This window comes from Xiphophorus hellerii, chromosome 17 (assembly GCF_003331165.1).
Source record: "Xiphophorus hellerii strain 12219 chromosome 17, Xiphophorus_hellerii-4.1, whole genome shotgun sequence".
Classification (NCBI taxonomy): domain Eukaryota; kingdom Metazoa; phylum Chordata; class Actinopteri; order Cyprinodontiformes; family Poeciliidae; genus Xiphophorus; species Xiphophorus hellerii.
The window spans coordinates 10,146,336-10,168,118 of record NC_045688.1 but is presented as its reverse complement, the minus strand read 5'-3'; the positions used below and the strand labels follow the sequence as shown (position 1 = coordinate 10,168,118).

Below are 21,783 nucleotides of genomic sequence, written 5' to 3'. Positions count from 1 at the left end.
GCAATCCCTTCGGTCTGACTTCAAAGCAGCGCAGTTTCGGAAAGAAAATAAGGGCAACCGTTAAAAGATTCAGGACTGCTGAAGTTGCCTGTCGCTTCGAGAGCAATGTCACCATTTCTGAGCGAGCAAAGCAGGGAGACATGAAGCATGACTTTTTGTTTTTAGATTAAAAATGCGACCATCGCTGTTTGATAAGAGAATAAAATAGTGTACAATTCTTTTAGGCTCAGCAGATGTTTGTTTTCCCCTCATTACAACGCTACTAGCATCTCATCCTCACACCAGAGGACCAGCACATATGGCGCAGCTCTAATAGTCTGACGAGAGACCAAGAGAAAAGATTTCAAATTGTGACCCTTCACTCATCCAAACTTTATTTTCCAATTTTTTCTTTTGATATTTCATTCACAACAACATTTACACAGATGGAAACAACAACGTGTTTAATCCATGGCTGACAGTTAACAAAGCTAATGAAATAAACTAGCAGCTAGCTAAGATAAATACTGTTTTATATTCTGTGTTTTATTTTTGTCCTTTTTCAGACTGTGTGTGAACCGTTTCTGTCAGCTAGCCACTCCTAAATAAAACATTTAGCGTTAGCAAAATGCTACACTACGTTAGTACATTTTCCATTAAATACTTGAGTATGAATGCAGATACATTTATGTTTCCTCGAATTATAATGCTTGCTTATCTCTTTACGTTTTTTACGTTAGCTTTTATGCTAACAGATGCGAGCTATTGAACTAACATCACAACTAACATACAATTTTTAGACACTAGAATTAGGAATAAACTAGTAGCTAATTTAAATATTCATCAATATTCTGGTGTTCTGTTTCTGTACTTTTTCAGCCTGCTATAAACCCTGTTTATAATAGCTACCAAATAAAAACATTTGACATTAGCAAAATTCAATATTAAAAGAAAATTTACTACTAAAGAAGTTTAAATGCAGACCAAGACGTAAAATAAAATATATTAATAATAATAAATTCTTATTTGTAAATGGGTTCTGCTTGTGCTTCTATCCTCTTGGAGATAATTAGATTCTAAATCAGATAGTTAATCAATTTTACTCTTCCAACTATTTTCTCTAACATGAAGGAAGTTTTCAAATTGAATAAATTCAGAGGGGAGTCTGGAGTTTATCCTGTAACGGTTGAACTGTTCATTTAGGCCTGACTTTGAAGTGTGGTTTCTGTTTCTGTGTCATTCCTTGATGCTTTGCAGGCGCTGCATTTTTAAACAGTTCCTCTCATTCCCTCAAACGAAGTGCGTTGGGATTCAAACCCCATCGTTTGTATCGTATTTTCATCTTCCCAAAAATGACATCAATGCTCATCAATATGTGGCTTTTATCGTGTCCAGATATTTTATTATCTAGATGATCTTTGGTTCAGTGAAAACACCAACATCGAGTCCAGCGTATTCCTCCTCCCTTCGTTTCATCTCGCAGCAACAACAGCTGCACAGCGCTAGTTACTGCAGAAGTTAGAAAAGGAGAAATGCAGAGGGAGATGCAGATGTTTTATTTTTGATGCCCTGTTCGTATCTAAATCACAAAGAATCGCTAAGATTGTGTAGCGAAGATCAGAGCAGATATCAGCAGCGCTCTGCTGGTCGAGATTTCAGCAGCAGAAACCTCATGTAGTCAGGATGAATTCAGATAAATTGATGCTCTGAATGAGTTTCATCTCAAATGATTAAAAGAAGAAATGTTGGAGGCAGAATATGTGGCATCTAATTGTTTCTTTGTTCCTGCAAGTTGGCGGCCTGGCCCAAATTTACTTTGTAGATTTGAATTTTAAGACGAGATTTGCTTAATCATGCATAAACAACATAAAGCTAAAATATTGGGGGGGAAAAAACCCCGTAGATTTTGAAGAAAAAGTGAAAATTCTGGAATTCAAATCAAAATTATTAGTTTGAAGCCAAAATTATTAGTTTTAAGTAAAAATTCTGAGTTAAAGTCAAAATTTAAAGTCACAATTTTGAGATCAAGGTCAAAATTTTAATATTAAAGTCAAAATTCTGAAACTGAAGTCAAAAGTTTGAGATTAAAGTCAAAATTCTGAGTTTAAAGTAAAATCAAAATTTAAAGCCAAAATTCTGAGCATAAAGTGAAAAATTAAAGTGAATTTTTTTTAGTTTAAAGTTAAAATTTTGAGATTAAAGTCAAAATTCTGACATTTAAGAAATAATTTAGAGAATAAAGTTAAAATTTTTTAGATAAAAATCAAAATTCTGAGTTTAAAGTTAGAATTTAAAGTCAAAAATTTGAGATTATAGTTAAAATTTTGAGATTACAGTCAAAATTCTGAAATTAAAGTAATAATTTGAGTTTTAAAGTCAAAATTCTGAGTTTGAAGTCCAAATCCGGAGAAAAAAACAACAACATAATATTTGTCTTTTTCTCATTTTTCAGTGGCCCTAATCCTCTTCCGTACCCAGCAGCTTCAGATCAGCTCATTACTTTTCCCTCCAAACACCAACTAACCTCATGAATCACTGAGCCGGCTGCTGAAAGCTTTAATGAACTTAGCGGTGTGCTGCAGGAAGCATGTTGCACATTACGCTCCATCTGCCCTTCCTCTCATATCTGCACTCTGATTCACGGCCAGAAGAGAAACACAGACGAAGGGAGGGGAGGATGAGCCTCATACCTTCCTGCATCTGCCACTTTCTGCCCCAATTAACTCCCATTAATTGCATTTGTCATGCTCCACCTTGAAGCAGACGCCCAAACGGCAGAAAGCAGCAGCTGACCCTGGGACATGAGAATGTGTGACATGAACGTCTGAGTTATAACGCGGCATCTGATTGTGTCGCCGTCACGGCCAGAAACCGGCAGAGTGGAGTGGGAGATAATTAGAGGACGTTTATGATCATTAATGTTTGAGCTGCAAACGTCCAACAAAAACATCGTTAATTCCAACGAACCGATGGGAAATCAGAGCTCAGCCATAATGGGATGAACTGAAGCAGTTTTCCACGACGGCGTGTTACGGAGATTGTAGATAGAGGGGAAAAAAAGAGTTTCTAAATTGAAAATTTGCTAGAGAAAAGCTTGGACATTTTGAGATTTTTGGAAAAAAAACGTGGAAATTTCTGAATTTCAAAAGTAGAAAATTTACGTCCATAAATGAAAGCGGCTCAAATTGTTGTTTTTTTTTTTGGAAGGGTGAGTGAAAAGATCTGAGTTGTACGACGGAGTATTAGGGCCACGCTAAGAAGATAAAAAAATTATTAAATTACGAGATAAAAGTCAGAAAATTCCAAAAATAAAGTTGAAATATGACAGTAAAGTCATTACTACGACTTTATTCTCGTACAAATCTGATATTATTACTTTTTTCTCAAAAATATTGACTTTTTAAAAAAATATTATGACTTTATTCTTATAATATGACTATTGTTGTAATACTAGGACTTTATTTTGTAATATTATGACTTTATTCTTGTATTATTTCAAACTTTTTCTCCAAATATTCAGATTTTATTCTCAGAATATTATCATTTTATTCTTAAAATATGACTTTATTCTCATCTTATTTCAACTTTATTCTTGTCCTAGTTTATTCTTGTAATTGTATGTTTCTTATTCTCTTATCCAACACTCCGTAGTAAAAATCAAACACTGCTTTCCAGGATCCCACGTCCCTGAGAAGCGCTGACCTCTGGAGCCTTTACAGAGAACGATCTGAGGGAATCTGCATCCCTGGAAGTTAATCGACCTTCTCGTTTCTCCGTGTTTGGTTTGGTTCTCAGCGTCTCAGCGTGAGATTCAGCTCATTACTACAAATCTCCTGCAGAGTTCGAGTGCCAGAATGAATCTCAGAGTCAGGCAGCTCGTTTCGAACAGCCTGTCCTCCATTTTCCTGTTGACCTCAATCACATGAGGCGTCGCAAACGCGGATCGCTCTGCCAATATAAATGTTGCCTTCAGCGTTCAGGCTGTCCGGCCTGAAAACATCAATCCTATTAGTGCTGAAATGAGCTGAGAAGTCAGCAGAGTGAAGACTTCATTGTGAATGTCATTATTTATGACGGGATTGTGTGCAGAGAACTGTCTGATTCTACTGAACTGCATGAATTAACATGGACAGGCCCGGCACAAGCCTTTTTGGGGCCCTAAGCAGATTTGTATTTGGGCCCCCCCAATATCAACCTTCTTAAGTTCAACTCTTAGTGTAATATGCCTCCTGTCATTAGAATAATTTGTAATTAGCTTACATCATTAAAAGTGTTATTACAGCAGTTGATGTTAACCTTAAAGGAGTAACAAACTAAAAAAAAGAGAAGGATTTTGAAATGTAGAATGCAGAATGCAAATTTATATCAACGATTGGCTGCGCTGGTAGTGTTTTTAAGAGCGTTTTTAATTTTTGAATACATTACATATAGAGTCACATATTTAATTACGATAATTACAAATGCCAAAGACAAAAGACGCAGCTCATTGAAAGAAACAGCATTTTCCATTGATGCAATTTAGCAGTATGTATGAAATTTAGGGAAGATCATTACGGCCACTAAATTAACAAAAAAGAATTCGAGCTCTAATCTTCTGAAATGAAGTTAGAATTCTGACAAAAAAGAAAGACTTTTGAGTTTTTTAACCAAATTTTTACTTTTTTCTGAGAATTCAGATTTTTTCCTTAGAACTCGAGGGGGGGGGTTTCTCACAATTCCGACTTTTATTTAGAAGAATTTCTACTTTTTTCCATAGAAAACAGATTTTCCCCCCAGAATTCTGACTTTCTTCTAAGAATATCAACTTTTTTTTTCAAAATTTCTATTTTTTTCTCAGAATTTTGACTTTTTCAAGGTATTCTCCCCTGACTTCTGAATTTTCCCCCCCAGAATTCTGACGTTTGATTTTATACGATTAGAGTGAGAATAATTCTGGTCTATTCTGAGAAAAAAAAAATCTGATCCTAATCCTCTTCGGTTAAAAACTGTTTTCATTTGATTAATAACACTATTTTCAAGGTTCTATTTACGTATCTCTGTGGGCCGCATAAACTTTATGCCGGGCCGAATTTGGCCCACAGTCCTTGAGTATGGCACAGGTGGCATAATTTATCAGTTAATCCACTTGTAACTCAAGTTAGTGTTCAAGTATTACAGGTATTTCCCAGGATAGCTATTTATTCTGGTTAAAATCTAAAAAATAATATCTTAAATTGTGTCGTTTTAGCCTTTTCTAAAGCATTAAAATGACTTGCTTTTCTGAAAACAAACAAAGCGTTTAGCTCCATGCTAACAGTCATCAGATGACAGTTTCCAAGGCGTCTAACATCATGAGCCAGGCGACAGACGGCTTGTGAACGGCCCTGTCAACACACGGTTCTGCGACATGCGGTTCTGTTTTTACGCCTCCTTCAACACCTCTGGCCCGACTCTAAACTGCTGCCAACACCGTCACGTTTCCCTCTGATGCTCATTCCCTCCTGATTCAGTCTGCAGACTCTTCAGTCTCCAAAATACAGAATTTATTTCATTACTCATTGCACACTTGCTGAACATTTGCACTGTTTTAATTATATTTCTGCTGTGGTTGCACATTTGTTTCAATAAACATGAACATTATTTTTAAAGAGTCTTCGTACTCAGTTGTAATATTTATATTAACTGCACAGTACCTTTATGTTATAATTAATCGTGTTTTTACATATATATATACTTTTTTTTTTTTTTTTTTACACTTTTTGGAGTTTTTTTGTGCATCTGATTCTGCTGTAAAGACAGTTTCTATTCTATTGCATTTATTCCCTCTCCTTTTCTGTTTTCTTTATTTTCATGCAAAAAATGGTTTAAATTGATACCCAAGAGTTTGCTTCCATAAAGCGAACATTATATATGAACTCTCAAATTCTCCAAATAAAGCACGTTAATCTTTTCTCCCTACTTCAAACGTTTTAGGTTTTAAAGTGCTTTATTGGAACGTAACTACAAAACAAAAGCAAAATCCCACATGGTTTATCATCATTTATGAACAAAAGTCTAAGTACTGAGGTGTAGTTTTATATTTAGAGGAATGGGGAAAGATTTCAATAATCGATTAATAACAATTAATCGATTACTGAAATAATCGTCAACTAATTTAATAATCACTTAATCATTAACTGGAGTATACAGATTAAAAAACAGCCACTTGCTGAATGAGCAACATAATCAGACCAATAATTTAACTAATATTTTCATTTTGTATTTCAGATGGTTCAAATTCTGTAAAAGACATTTATAAAGTGCCTTTTGCTATCCGATTAATAATTGATTAATCCAATTATAATCACTGTATTAATGTTCAGTCAAGCAGAAACGGCTGAGCTTTTCACATGTTGATGTTAGAAGTATTTCCTTTTTTTAGCTAAATGCACCTTTTGCTACAAATGATCACTAAAAGGAATGATGTATTGTTGCATTTTAGGCAATAGTTGTTCTTTTATTTAAGGAAAGGTTTAATTTGTTCATTTAGATCTTTTAATGTATTTCTAATATTGCATCAAAAAGCTTAAATGAAAAATGTCAGAATGTGTCAATTTTAAAAATCAGAATAACCGATTAATCGATAGCTATAATAATTGTTAGTTGCAGCTCTAATGTGCAGAGCAGTAATTCCAGCCAAAGCAAAGTTTTCACTCAGGAGTGTTAAATACAAATTCAAGAATTTCTCTGTGTTTGTAGCCAACAACCTATGCAGCAGTGCAGCCATCTTTAATAAACCGCAGCATGTTTCCAGGTTTAGCAACATGAATCCTCCCCTGGTAGCGTGTTAAGCACCCTGGCCCATCTGTCTCACCTCCTGTTCCAGGTACCAGCCTGGTTCTGGGCTGCATGATCTACCCCGACGGCTGGGACAGTGACGAGGTGAAGCGGATGTGCGGCGAGCAGACAGACAAATACACGCTGGGAGCCTGCTCGGTGCGCTGGGCCTACATCCTGGCCATCATGGGCATCATGGACGCGCTCATCCTCTCCTTCCTGGCGTTCGTCCTTGGCAACCGGCAGGATAATCTGATGTCTGAAGACCTGCTGGGAGAAAGTAAGAGGAGCACCTCAGATTTTGTTATTTCGCTTGTAAAATACTAAAACATCTGAGATAACTGCGCAGGTTTTGGTGTGTAAAAGAGTGAGCTTTAACAGCTAAAAGAGCCTAAAAATAATCAACAAGTAATAAAAAGGAGGCAAGTCAACATCAGATTAATGTTAGGTACTGTAGAAAATAATTGGAGGAGTAAAATTCTGTTTTCCACTGAAGCATGAATACAAATATTTTCTTATTTTAAAACATATTTTAATTATTTGGTTACTTACATCCGCTAATGTCTTTCTCAAATTGTACAAAATTGTCAGAATAATCAATCAAAAGATTACTCAATAACTAAAATAATTGTTAGGTTACACATATTTAATTTGAAAGTAAAATCTATTTCCAAATCCTGCAAAACTCATAATATTCTTCAATGAATTAAAATATAAATTAGTAAGTAACTCAACTAATTAGTTTTTTTTTTTTTAAGTATCTTACCTAACATTGAGTGTGCCTTAAATTAAAACGAATAAATCATCAAAGCACCCCCAAAGGGATCGATTTAATTTTTCGGAAGCGGGATCCTGTTGAAATATTAAATCAACTATATCTTATTGATGGACTAACGATTGATAGCTAAGCGGATACTTTCGAAAAAAACTCAAGTTTTCTCTTGTATCGAGAGAGCCGACTGTCTGTCCGTAACACAAAGCGAAAAATGAAACACTAAAAAAATCAAAGATGACAAGAATAAAATATGTGAAACGCTTAATTCCAAATTAACTGAAAGATTTAGAGAAGTACGACCTGTGGTTTCTCTTAAAACTTCACTCCATTAAGTGCATTAACTCACGACAGCACTCAAAATCAACCGTGCTTATTGTCATAATGTCTCTTTCCGTCATTTAAATTTTTATTTCTGTGTTATACTTGCCTTCATAGCACATCAGTAATTTGCATATGTCAAAACAGAAACGCGTAAAGTGCATTTTCCATCTCTCAACGGACTCTGTTTCGACCGTTACTCTGATACGTTCTGGCCTGGCCGCCATCTTTGTTTCTCCATCAACGGCTCCGCTTCAGAATGACCAGCGGCGCCCTCTGTAGGATGGCGGCCAAAAGAAGATCCAACGGACGGCATTAGTTAATAGATCGGAACTAATTTTAATCTAAATAACCATTTGTCGACTTTTGAAACGTTTTAACTTCAACTGGCTTCGTTTTTATTGAAGTACGTCACTGTCAATGATGCTCCCTACGTCATACCTCAGGTCTAAAACACAACGCCTCTGTTTTCCATGCGAAAGTTTCTCATTTACATACATTGCGTCGGATCGGTAAACACCACCTGGTCGGCTGCTTTTGTTTGCTTCTGTTCTCGATGAAAATTGTATTTTCTTTTAATTGGACGAGATGACAAGCGTTCCAATAACCAAAGAGGATGATTGATGGAGAGCAGAATGAATGAACAAAAAGCATCTGGAGGAAGAAAGAGCGATAGGGAGACGGATGGGACTCTGAAACGGAAAACACACAAACATCAGGGGTTAATTGAAGCCCGGGGATGCTGGACAGAGTCATGAATTACTAATAGATGTTTACACAGCTAGACTAAATGAATCACAGCCAGCCCATCAAGCGGTTGTCTGCTGGCTTGTCTGAAGAAAGAAAAAGTAATCATAAACCAAAATACTTGAATGGGAAAAATAATGAGCCATTGGGGAGAAAACGGGGAGACAAAGGTGGTTGTTCATGAAATAAAATAAGGATTTAATTGGATATTAACTGTCCAAATTTGAGACTATTTATTTCCTGAAACATAATGCAACACTGCCACCTGCTGGTTATACACGCAATCTCACTTTTCACCTCATTTAAAAAAAATGTTTTATCGTTTTTATCTCCACAGAAACTGGAAATAATGTCATATAACACCAGGAAGCGGTGAAGAAGTCATCACACACATGGGTAAGTATGCCACTTGTTACCAAAAATAAAAAATATTTAGCAAATTAACATAAAAAGATCCATATGAAAAAACTCACCCCCATAAATGTTACATTTTTTAACAAGAAATGTTTAACGTCAAAGTCTAATCTTTGTTTAAATTCAATTTATCTCTTGAAAATAAAGCGGTTTCACATGAAAAAAAAGGAAAAAATCTTTTTTGTTAATCAACAAGAATATCCTGATTAAATGTTTGAATATTTAAGTATAACCTTTTTTTTTCTTCAATTTATATCTGGAAAATTAAGATATAACTTCATATATATATATATATATATATATATATATATATATATATAGATCTATATATATCTATATATCTATATCTATATATATATAGATATATATCTATATCTATATATATAGATATAGATATAGATATATATCTATATATATAAGGAATAAATCTTGTTTTACTCAAACAGTAAACAAGTAAGATTCATTCAGCTGAAATATTCCTCCTCAAGTAGTAGTTTTAGTTTCACTTGGTTAAAATTATTTTTAAAACATCTATTAAGCACATTTACTATAAAATTACTAAAACGTTAAATAAAAAATTGGTCAATTTACAAATTATCAAATGTTTACTAAAGGAATATATGTTATTGCATCTTAAGCAATAAAATGTTTTGTTTTTTTTTAACTTAAAAACGATTTAAATTATTTGTTTACTTGCATTTTTTTTAATGTAGTTAAATAAAAAATTTGCAGTCTGTGGTTTTTTAAAATCCAACTAACTAAATAATCATCCAAATTATCAATAGAATAATCAATTACTAAAATCATCATTATTTGCATTGCTACATGCAACCTTAACTAGAAGTAAAAACATTTTTCTGAGACTTTGGCACCTTCAGAGTAGTAAACTTTGGAGGGAATAATGGAAACAAGCCAATAAACTACAAATAAATAAGTCTTAAAATGATAAAACTCTGAAGTGAATTGTTTTAGATCATTTCTGTAGTTATTTTTCATAATGTCTGCAGGTCTTACAGTTGGGATGTGGCATTACTGCAGCGTCCAGCGTCAATCTCCTGGCTTGGTGGCTGGATGCAGAGCTGGGAAGCTGCAAATTAAAGCAACAAAAGAAGAAGAAATGCCCTGAAAGCAGCCATACAACCCAATACTGGGATCAACGCCCCATTAGTCTGTAAAATAGTTTTTATACTCACCTGAAACTGACATTTTTTTTCCAAGATGAGAGTTTGTTGTCATCCTACCTGAGCTGTTTTTCCAGAAATGAAAAGAAAAAAAAGTCTGCTTTTTGGTTTATCTTGGGGCAGAAAAAAAGACAAAACAACCACTGAAACCAAACAGACTCTGATGGACACAGTAAAAAAACAACCCAGCAGCCTTGACGTTTACCAAGTCAACAAACTTCATCCTGCTGAAGACGACTGCCGTCTGCAAAAACCTGGAAACTGAGCAAACTTAGAGACTGGACAATAAAAAAAAACACACAGTGTGGTCCTGTTTATGATGAAATATTTGATGTTATAAAATGGAAACTGTTAATATCAAAGCTTTCTTTGCTGGTAAAGTCTGTGAAAAAAGTACAAATAAAATAAAAGCGCACCAATCAAGAGAATACATAAATTATATGTATTTAGTGAATAGCACTACATGTTGGTTATGTCCCTTTGTCTCGACTTTGAAATGTATTCTCTGAAATGTCCTGCCATTGGTTGATTATTAGTGTTTGCCATTCAGTATCTTGTTATCTGACAATATTGTAAAGAAAAAGAAAAAAATATGAATAACCGAGTCTGGTTTTGTTTTGTAAGCTGACATTTTTCACTTTAACGCTTTAAAAACCACCACAACACATTTAATACAAACGTTAATAGTTTATATGGCTAAATAAAAAGCCTCCGGAAGTCGGAAAACAGATGTTCTAGCTAAGCTAAGCCAGCTAGAAAAAGCAGGTAGCGCTATTAGCTTGGTTAGCATCGGGATTTATACGAAACAGCTAACCTGAGTAACACAAATAAAACTACCAATATCTGAGATGAAACATAATTAACTAGTTTAAAACTTTACAACGAACATTAATTAGTTTTAAAAAGTGGTCTGCTCAATTCACGTTTTCAGGTTTGATATGTAGGCAGCTAGCGCTTTAATTCGTCTGAGGTTCGACTCCCGATCTAGGACTTACCTCCTTCTCTTTGCCCATTTCCTGTCCAATTACTGTGAATAAAAGCAGTTGATTTAACAAAACTTAGAATTTTATCTAATTGGTTGGTTTCACGATTCAAAATTTCTGCAATTTAACCCAGAAATATGTAGTAATATGCTGCGTGCTTGGTGTAAAAATGCTAATCTTGCTAGTTGTTTCACATATTTCACACCAAATTACAGCTAACGCTTAAGAAATCGGACATTTCATTACATTAAGTTAACATTTTAACATTTAAAAACTTTACATTTGGTGTTAAAATTAGGAAATTGTTAGCATTTATTCCTCTGCTGTAAATTTACTTTTTTTAACTAACTTGTTGAACCAAACTGTACAATTAGCTTAGCTAAAGTTAGCATTAGGATTCAAGAAACACCTTTTCTGATATTGCTGTATTAAACTAAATTAAATACAACATCTACTTACAAAAATTAAAAACTTTGAACTACACATTCATTTACTATCCTTGGAGATATTTACTTTAAGCTAAGCTAGTTTTCTGCTCCAAACAGTAGGTTAGTGAAGCTAAAGTTAGCAAAGAACTCGATAAAAAGCAAGTCTTAAAAAACTGTCTGGTGCTAAAGACAAATCACTGGGAAAGATGAAGAAAATATAAAAGTAAAAAATAACCCTGAATTAGTTTCCAAAAAGTAAAGCTTTACTTTAAGCCACAGTTAGTACAGGTATTTTTTTTAGAATACCAAGCCTGAGCAATATGAATAAATCTGAAAATATCTTAGGCTAAACACACTTTTTTCATTAAAATTTAGCAACAAGTTGACAGAAACCCAACATTTAATTTTTTGGGGGGAAAAACGTGTTAGCTTTTATAGCTAACTGATTTGATTCAAGCGTGATCCGTTTGTAGTCAGAACTCAGACAATCCGACTGGAACACACCAACGAAGTCGGATACTTTTTCAAACGCCAACTTCCAGATCCAATATGGCTGCTGTCCACATCAACAATGGTGACCTGCAGTAAAAACGTTTATTTTGATGATGGCCCACTTAGACATGTCAACTAAAATTCTAACTGTAATTGTTTACATCACTGATTATTATTAGCTATTGAACAACTAAAAATGTTTGTGTGAATGTACCTGGTAAGTGAAAGCACAGATTCTGATACTAAAGATTGTAAACATTTCTTAAATGACGATTTGAAAACCACTCAGAGCGAATGAAGCCATTTTTCCCACGTTATAAGTGGAGGATAATTTACTTAAAACAAGTAGAAAAGTTACTTTTATGCTAATTTTGTCTTTCTTCAAGAATACCAAGACATTTGCACTAGAAACTAGAAAATTTGGGGGGTTTTTTAGTGAAGAAAACCTACTGAAAAACCTGCCAAATTCTGAGAAATTCATGTAAAAATATGGCTATATGAAGTATTTCTGATGTAAAACAGAAAGCAGGGTGCAAATACTTTCCCAGATAATTATTCCCCCCCAAAACGTTCAGACAAATGTCGCCACAAGTGATATAAAACTGTCATTACAGTGATTTATTACAATGAACCATGAAAATAGCCAACCAGTGCAGTGTCTGTGAGTCTCTCTCCACCACACAAACGCAACACTCACACACACAAATAAAAATAAAAAATAAAAAAAAGAGACAAAGTTGAAGAGTCAATAAAAGGGGAGAGAAAAATAAAAAATAAAATAAAAATAATGCTACAGTCACAGAAACATTCAGCTTTGCCGAGAACAGCGTTCATATTTACAACCATATCTTAAAATGTGAGTTTATGGGTCGGGTCATCGGGGTCGGATGAGAGCAAATTGTACAAGCATAGAAAAAGAAAAGCAGAAGAATATTTACAAAACCTGTTTCTGGTGAAAGCTGAAGTAACCACCTATACATTAAATTACACTTTCTACAAATAACCATTGATATTCAAAAATAAACCGCTGACGTCCGACTTGTGAGTCCAATCTGCCCGCAAAAATCACTCCTCTAAGCTGCCATACACACACACACACACCCACACGCACCCACTCATTTACACACACTCTGAGCCTCCAGCAATGGGCGTTGCTCGCCGATCTTTCCTAAATCTGCAGCGGTGAACAGATATTTGTTAGACAGAAGATTAAAAAAAATAATTTTTTTTTTGTTGTTTTTTTTACTCTATACAAAAAGCTTTTATATTGAGCCACTAGAATAAACATAAACTGTGTACAGAGCTGCTGACGACAGACGCACTGCAGAAACTCAAATTATCAAAGTATTTTTATGACGTTTATACTCAAGAAATCTCAAAACGATTGAAAAAAAGACAAAAACTAACTTTTTAGAAACATATAGGAGCTTATTTTGACTAAATAATTCATTAATATTGATGAAAACATTTTAGTTCCATGTGTAAGTAGTATTTTTTTTAAATTAATATTAAGGAATTATTGAAATATCTTGTTAAAAGTTACTTGCAATTTAGTTACAAGTAAATTTTAGCAAGATATAAAAGCTTGCAAGTAAATAAATTCTTATTTATGAAAAAGTTCTACTTCTTATATTCTCCACTTATATTTGCCAGTGGATATAATACTTTTGTATCAATATAAGGAAATTATTCACTTATCTTGTTGAAAAATCACTTAAAAGGAACTTTTCAGAAAAATAAAGCTTGTTTTAAGTCAATAATTCTTAAATATTGACAAAAAGTGTAAATTACACTGGCAGATTTTTTTTTTTTTACTTATGAAAATACATTTTTTCTGTTAGTAGAGAAATAATGTGAAATTTTACTCACTTTTCTTTTCTTTCTTTTAGCAATTTTAAGGGATTATTGACTTAAAAAAAGGTGTTCAAACTTTTCATTGTGTGGGTCAAGAAAAAAAAAAGCAAAAAAGTAGCCAAGTTTTTAAAATAAATTTATTTTCATAGGAGAGTGATGTTAATTTTAAAATGTACTATATAGCACTTTTAATTCAATTGAAGAAATTTATTCTCAGTTACAAGAATAAAATTTGGATCACTTACTTTCAAAAAACCTGAAATTAGTTTGGTGCAGAAAATGTTATTTTTTTCAGTAAAAATCTGACTAAATTTAGTATTTAACATTTTCCATCATTAGAAAATTATGTCAGTAATGAACTTATTCAGACTAAAAATGAAAAAATGTAACAAATTTATATCACTGGAGTTGGGGCCACAAAAAAATCAGTCTGAGGGCCACAAATGGCCGCCTCACTTTGAACAACCCTGGTTCCTAATGTCTTTATAAGATAAATAATTCTTGTACATTGATAAAAAGTAGATTTTTTCACTTATAAAACATGTTTCCCAATTTCACAAGTGGAATAAGTAAGTTTTCATCAATATTAAGGAATTATCTACTTTAAAAAGCTCCTATTGGTAAAATTTTACTTTTAGGTTAGTTTTTTGTTGTTTCAAGTGAATTAATATAAGTGCAGCAGAAACTGGACCAAAAATACTTTGAGACTTTGAGTTTTTACAGTGTAGAAGACGGATATCAGGAGGGAAGAGGCTGGAATGTCCAGAGCGGGAATTACAACAGGAACAGAACTTTTTCCTCTCCATCTGAGAGGATGTTGTAAAAAAAAAACAAAAATAAAAATCAGAAATGTAGGCCAGAGAGAGGGGGGCAATGAGCACCAGGGGGATCGTCCGCCATCTTTATTTTCTTATAGTTTCTTCCTCCTTCCCAGAGTTTGTCCTTTAATGTGACCTTTAACCCCACAATCAGCTGTTTTTCCACTGGCCGCGTGTTCAGAAACATAAAAACGTATCTACAGCTTATAGTACACGCCCCACCCTGCTGAACAGTTCACAGGGGTCAGAGGTCAGTGCCAGCCGGTGCTCAGGTACCCCGAGCTGTGGAAGGAGTTCGAGGTCGCTGGAGCGCCGCGGGGGCCAGGGGGCATTTGGGCGGCGGCGGGCTGCTGCGGCGGTGGAGGGGGGGGTGGTGGCAGTCCGGTCTGCTGCAGCGGCGGCGGGTAGGAGGGGGAGGCGGTTGCCGCGGCGCCAGGGTGCATCATGGCCGTCTGGAACTGGTAGTGGTGGGGGTTTGAGGCGGGGGGAGGAGGCGGCGGCGGCGGTGGGGGCGTCAGAGCCGCCGCCTGCTGTGTCGGTGGCGGTGAGGTCATCAGGAGCTGCGGTGGCTGCAGGTGAAGCAGCGTCGGGTGAGGAGGGGGAGGGGGTGGCGGTGGGGGCGCAGCGGCGGCAGCCTGATAGTGGACGCCGTGCGGCGGGAAGGAGGGGGCGACGGCCGGCTTGAAGGCGGCGAAGGGCCCGGCGGGGGCAGGGCTCTGGTTAGAGAAGTAGGCGGGGGAGGCAGGCGGAGCCGGAGGGGGCGGCGGGGGAGGAGGGGGCGCCGACTGCGTGCCGAACTGGGGGAACGCCGCCGGCCCGGTTTGAGGCGGCGGCTGGGCGGGAGGTTGGGAGGGGAACAGAGCCCTCTGGCTGCGGTAGGGGGAACCCTGCGGTACTGGCTTCGGGTAGTGGACCGGGGAGGAGGGCGGCGGTGGCGGCGGCTTGGTCGGGGTCAGGGGGGCGGGTTTGGGCCCAGCAGGCTTGCTGTTGGGATTCGCCAACCACAGCTGAGCGTCGCCGTCTTCATCCTTTAGCGGCCGACCGGCAGGCTGGGAGAGAGCACCAGGAGAGCATGGCTGCAACGAGGAAAGAACAGGAAACGTTTCTTATTTTAACGCCAACCTTCAGTCAATCTACGGATCAGAACCAGAACCGGCGGCGTCTTACGGTGTGGGTTGGAGTTTTCTGGAGGACTGGAGATGCACAGTCTCGTAGTGCCGGTGTGTCGCCTCCTTCTGGTTCCCCATCTGATGCAACAGAAACAGAAACTTTACGACTGAAACGATTAATCAGATTAAGCGATTATTGAAATAAACTTCAACTAATTGAGTAATCGATTAATCGTTAACTGGAGCACTCATATATATGCTGAAAAAGCAACATACTTAAAGCAAATACTAAGCCAAAGCTACATACTCAGTTTTCCCCAAATAAATGAAGGAAAGTTGTGATGATTGAAATAATCGTCAACTAATTTAGTAATTGATTAATCACTAACTGGACACTGAAAAAAGGGGAATTTGCTGAAAGTACAACACAATAAGACCATTACTTAAGCCAAAACTGGACAAAAAATATACAAAAAACCCCGAACAAAATCTCCTATTAAGAATTTTTTGTGGTGAAATTATTAGTTAATTAAAAAATCTGTTAATCTATAAACCATCATGCTAAAGGAATGCTCTGTTATGCAAATGAAAACTTCAGTTCAAATTTTAAACAAGAAAATAAAAATTTCATTGCCTAAAATGCAATATTTTAAATTATTTGTAATTTTATATAAGAAAGAATTAAGTAGTTAAATGAAAAAAATGCAGAATGTGTCAACGTTTTTATTCGATTAATCGGTAAATCGTCTGAGTAATCAATGGAAAAATTGATTATTGAATAATTGATACTATATTTTTGTCTTTTTATGATGCAAAGCACTTTGAAATGCCTTGCTGCTGAAATGTGCCATACAAATAAAATTTAATTTGATTACTAAAATAAATAAAAAAATAAAAAATAAATATTTTTTTAATAATATATCTGTACCTCCATCCTTATCTTTGCTGAGCAGCAGCGCTCTGTGGTAGCCGCGCTCCCTGGCCTGCTCCACTGAGGTCGACGACGTCCTGATGATGAACATCAGGAACAAGTTCAGTAAATATGAAGCTAAAAGTCATCCAGTGCCAGTGACTCCAAACAGAGGGAACGTACCACTGGCCTTCGCCGCCCTCCTTCTCTCCAGACGCCTCGGCCTCCTCGCTGGCCTGAGGCTCCTTCACGGCGGCGGCACTGCACGGCAGCGGCTCGCTGGCGGGCTCCAGAGCCACGGGGAACGAATCCATGGCCAGCGGCAGCACAGTGGAAACCGGAGAGCTGCACTCGGTCTTGGAGCCGCTGCGGCGAGCTTCTCGCTGCCGCTTCCTGTACTCCAGCAAGGAAACCTGGGAAAACAGAGCAGCTCGGTCGGTGGAGGCTCTGATCCGCGAGGCGGAGGCACGACTCAAATCTACCAGGAGGGGGCAGCGTTTAGCTAACTGTCAGGTCCAAACTCAAATTTCAAAAGATACCACGCATTTAAGACCATTGAACTCATAACTATTAGAAATTAAATGATTAATCAGATTAATTGTGATGAATCAATTCTGATCACTGATTTAGTAATCAATTAATCATTAACTGGAGAATACGGACTCAAAAAAAAAGGCCGCTTGCTGAAAGATCAACAGGATGACAAGGACAGTTGGATGGATAAATGGGTGAATAAATGTGTGGATGAATAGATGGATGAATGATGGATTAATCCCAATCTGGGTAAAATTACAAACATCTTGCATTGCAGACAGTAGACGTGACCTCTGACCTTCTTCCTCTGCGGTGGGTTCTGCGCGGACCCTCCTCCTTCGCTGTCGCCGTTCAGCGACCGGGAGAAGACGAGTGAGCCGCCCTCTTCGGAGCAGGGGTAGAACAGTTGCGCCTCGCTGAACGGCGGTTGGGAGCTGGACAGCGCCGCCGTTCCCGCCGCCGCCGCCACCGCTGCTGGCGTCCCAGCGGCCGGCGGCTCCGGCCTGAAAGGAGCTGCCAGAGGCTCCAGCGTGTGAGACGGGGTGAGGTCCCGAAGGTTAGAGTTGACCGGGGAGAAGTTCAGACAAGCTGGTCCGGCCAGGCCTCTGTCTGGGCTTTTGATCCAGCCCGGGTACGAGGAAGAGGAGGAGGAGGATGAGGAGGAAGGGCAGGCATCTGCAGACGAAACAGCCTCGACGGCGGCGTCTGGGAGCGCGGCGTCCGTCCTCTCCTCTCCGCTGTCCACAGACTCTGGAGCGGGAAGCTGCGGACTCTCTGGGACAGGAAGCTTGACGTCTGAAGACGCTCCATCTGAGACCGGAGTTCGGTGACATGGAGAGGACGCTAACGACGGAGGACGATCAGCCTGCGAGGGACGAAGACAATCAGCGTCACATGACCTCTGGCACAAAAACACTCAGATTTGAACTTAATTGTTTTAATAACAATCCATATTTTAAAGATATTAGATAGATGGATGGACAGACGGACAGATTAATGGACAGATGGACAGAGACGGATGGATGGATGGATGGACAGAGACGGATGGATGAATAGATGGACAAATGGACAGACAGTTAGATGGATGGATGGATGGACAGACAAATGGATGGATGGACAGAGACGGATGGATGAATAGATGGACAAATGGACAGACAGTTAGATGGATGGACAGACAGATGGATGGATGGACAGAGACGGATGGATGAATGGATGGACAAATGGACAGACAGTTAGATGGATGGATATGCAGATGCATTTAGGTTTTTTCAAACTTGTTCAGATTTGAAAAATACATAAAATCAACAAAAAGTTTAAAAACGGTCGAACCGTCTCAAACTTGGCAGGCAGTAAAGTGTTGAGTCGAAGCGCCTCACCTCTTGCACGGAGGGTTTCCGACTGACCTCTGGTGAGTTTTCCTCTGAAGACTCGGTCTGCGGATCAGGAAACAAACTCAGCTGCCATTTTTAATCAGAACAGGCAGAATCCTCGGCGGCGCCTCCGTACCTCCTGAGGGGCGTTAAGTGCGTGCGTCGGGGTATTGCTGGAGGCCGGTTCCGCGGCGGGCTCTTCGGTCCGGGGGCGGGGCGGGGTGGCGAGGAGGCCGGGCGCCACGGACGGCTCGGAGAGGTCCGCCCGTGTCGGCGTGGCGCAGGGCGAGCCGTACGGCGTCGAGCTCTCCGATATGCAGGCGTCCAGCGGGCTCAGCCGTCGCTTCTTCAGGGGAGTCGGCAATTCTGGAGGAACGCGGCATTGGGTCAGAAACTTCTACACACTCAGGTTCCTAAACATCCACATGTCTGGATTTCGGTTTTTAAATGACTGATTTAGCTGGTAGTAAAAAGATAAAAACCTAATTTAGTTGGGAAAAAAAACATGCTGAAGCTGAAGCTCCTTATTTAAATAAACATCAAATCTTTTAGATTGAGGATGTTCAAAGTAGGGAACAGGGGCCCTTTTTGGCACCTACACTGATTTTATGTGGCCACAATTCAACCATAATTCCAGAATAAATTAAGTAGAACAAAACGGCAACCTATAAATTAAATTCTACTTATAAAAATAGACGTTTCTAATTTACATTTGACTAATTTTGGGTTGTTTTGATTTTATGTTAACATTGGGGTATAAATGTGCTATTTTTACTATCCACTATTCAAAATAGGAAATATGCCACTCACATTAGACTGATAAGAGTTCATTTTAAACCAAATGTGTTCAAAGTGAGGTACAGAGGCCATTTTTTTATGTTATTTTATATGGCCAATCAACCACAATTCAATAAGAAATCAAATAAATTAGGACAAAACTACGACTTTTAAATTAAAATCTTTCCATCAAATGGTAAAAAATATGGAATATTCCAGAAGAACTAACAAGAAAGTGTTAAAAATAAACAAAATGGCCACCTGGAAGTGAGCAAGTGCCGTTGAAGAGCAGCGGACTGTCTGAGTCTCCGTTAACGGAGGGGCTCAGCGGCCCGTCGCCGGGCAGAAAAAGGCTGGGCCGTCTGGCGGGGCTAGTGGAGCCTTCCTCCTCCAGAGCCTGCTTCAACCATCGCTGCACAGAAGGAAAAGATAAAAACAAAATTAGTAAACAAAAATAGCAGCTGCTACAAAATATTCCTAAACTCAAAGATTTTATCATTTTAGACAAGATTATGGCACAAAACTGTTTAATTTTGTCATCTGAAAAACAAACATCCATGGAATTTATGTGACAGACCAACAGAAAATAGTTTAAAGTTGTGAAAGGACATGCTTTATTATTATTATTATTATTAGCTGATGGGGTCATCCAGGACATGTTACTGTGAAATATTGTCTCAAAAACCTGAGCTGTACAGCATCAGTCTTCAGTTAGAGGTTTCTTTAGAACCACTGTAACACAGACTGCTACAATCAGCATCTACGAAAACCATTTAAAGAAATTTGGATAAAATGAGCTGCAACAGCATTTAATTTTCGTACAATCCATCAAACATGTGGAAGTAGATTTGGGGAATTTTTACTTTTTGGGCTGCATGCATGGTCAAACATGGTGGTGGCAGCACCATGCTGTGGGGAAGCAAGTCAAAGATGATGGAAAAATGTACAGAGCTAAAACGTGGAGTAATCCTGGAGGATCTGTTCAAATCAGAAAGCTGGAAGATTAAATATCGACTTTAGAAAATTAATAGTAATTTTTAAGAAACCACAATTTATTTAGCAAAAAGCAAAAATCTTTTCAAATATGATGCCTTGTTTTCTTTCCACTTTCTTTCCATGCATTCGTTTATAATTGGCCTGTCAGATGAAAACAAATTGAAAATGTTAAATAACTTCATTACACCCAGACAGGAGGTTCTTCAGAACTGGCTCTGGTACCTTTTTACAGGAGCCGCTGGTCGGGGGCGTTTCCGGCAGCTCCCTGGAGCGGCGCCTCCCGGTGGGCACGCCGGGCGTGGTCGGGCTGCGGTTTGCCAGGAACGGCGACGAGAAGCGGATGTAGTGTTTGGGCGTGCTGTACACCTGCGGAGAGCAGGTCATGCCTGGTAAGGCGTTCAGCTGCGTGGCGAGTACTTCTGGGTCACTGCTTATTCTCAGCGGCCGGTCCGGGACCGGTTCTGGCGTTCGGACGCTGCCGCGGTCCTGCTGTTTCTCCCCCACCCACTCGCTCACAAAGTGCTGGGGACAAGAGTTTGACAGAGGGGTGAATTATCTGGCTGCTTGAAGGGTTTTTCTTAAAGAAATCAAGACGAAACACATGATTAATCGTGATTAACTGATTGTTCAAATAATCATGAACTAATTTAGTAATCAATGAATCAATACCTGGAGTATTTAGAGGCAATTTTAAGCATAAATATTAGGGATGAAACAATTAATCATGATAAATAGATTATTGAAATAAACATCAACTAATTTGTAGTTGTTTAATCATTAACTGGAGTATTTAAAGCAAATAGTATTTGGATGAATGAGATTAATCGATCATTGAAATAATCATTAACTAATTTAGTAATTGATGAATCGTTAACTGCAGTATTTAAAGCCAAATTAAAGCATAAATAGTCAGATCAATTGTGATTAATTGAGTTGTGAAATAATCTACTAATTTTGAACTTGATTAATCGTTAACTGCAATATTTAGAGCCAAATTAAAGCATACATTTTACAGCTGAAGTGATAAATCAAATTAATTGTGATTAATTAATTAATGAAATAAACTTTATCTAATTTACTAATCGATTTATCATTAACTGGAGACTCAAAAAAGGCTATTTGATTACAGAACAACACAGTCAGAGGATTAATTAAGCCAAGTCTGAACAAAAAAAATAAATATTGCATTTAAGATTAACAAAATGTTGTAAATATGTTCTGCCCAGTTTTAACTTCACCTTGTTCAAATTCTGTAAAAATCAAAGTCTCCTTTTAAGTAAATCTTTCTATCCAATTAATGCAA

The 21,783-nt window shown here is 37.8% G+C and overlaps 2 protein-coding genes across 8 annotated transcripts in view; one reads left to right on the top strand and one right to left on the bottom strand.

Moving 5' to 3' along the window:
• The window catches only part of lhfpl3 (LHFPL tetraspan subfamily member 3), a 35,937-nt gene extending 23,106 nt beyond the window's left edge, over positions 1-12,831 (top strand). Inside the window, exons 2-4 of the mRNA XM_032589113.1 lie at positions 6,824-7,054; positions 8,952-9,010; positions 10,036-12,831. Of these exons, the coding sequence (XP_032445004.1) occupies positions 6,824-7,054; positions 8,952-8,974 (254 nt within the window). The 3' untranslated portion in view covers positions 8,975-9,010; positions 10,036-12,831. The remainder of the gene's footprint in view (positions 1-6,823; positions 7,055-8,951; positions 9,011-10,035) is intronic.
• Positions 12,832-14,086: 1,255 nt separating this feature from the next.
• Positions 14,087-21,783, bottom strand: part of kmt2e (lysine (K)-specific methyltransferase 2E) — a 39,931-nt gene continuing 32,234 nt past the window's right edge. For all 7 annotated transcript variants that reach the window (XM_032589097.1, XM_032589101.1, XM_032589100.1 and 4 more), the window contains 9 exons: positions 20,703-21,002; positions 19,746-19,896; positions 18,844-19,073; positions 18,714-18,770; positions 17,636-18,202; positions 16,987-17,216; positions 16,822-16,901; positions 15,952-16,031; positions 14,087-15,860 (listed from right to left, as the gene is read on the bottom strand). In XM_032589097.1, the coding sequence (XP_032444988.1) occupies positions 15,036-15,860; positions 15,952-16,031; positions 16,822-16,901; positions 16,987-17,216; positions 17,636-18,202; positions 18,714-18,770; positions 18,844-19,073; positions 19,746-19,896; positions 20,703-21,002 (2,520 nt within the window). In that variant the 3' untranslated portion in view covers positions 14,087-15,035. The remainder of the gene's footprint in view (positions 15,861-15,951; positions 16,032-16,821; positions 16,902-16,986; positions 17,217-17,635; positions 18,203-18,713; positions 18,771-18,843; positions 19,074-19,745; positions 19,897-20,702; positions 21,003-21,783) is intronic.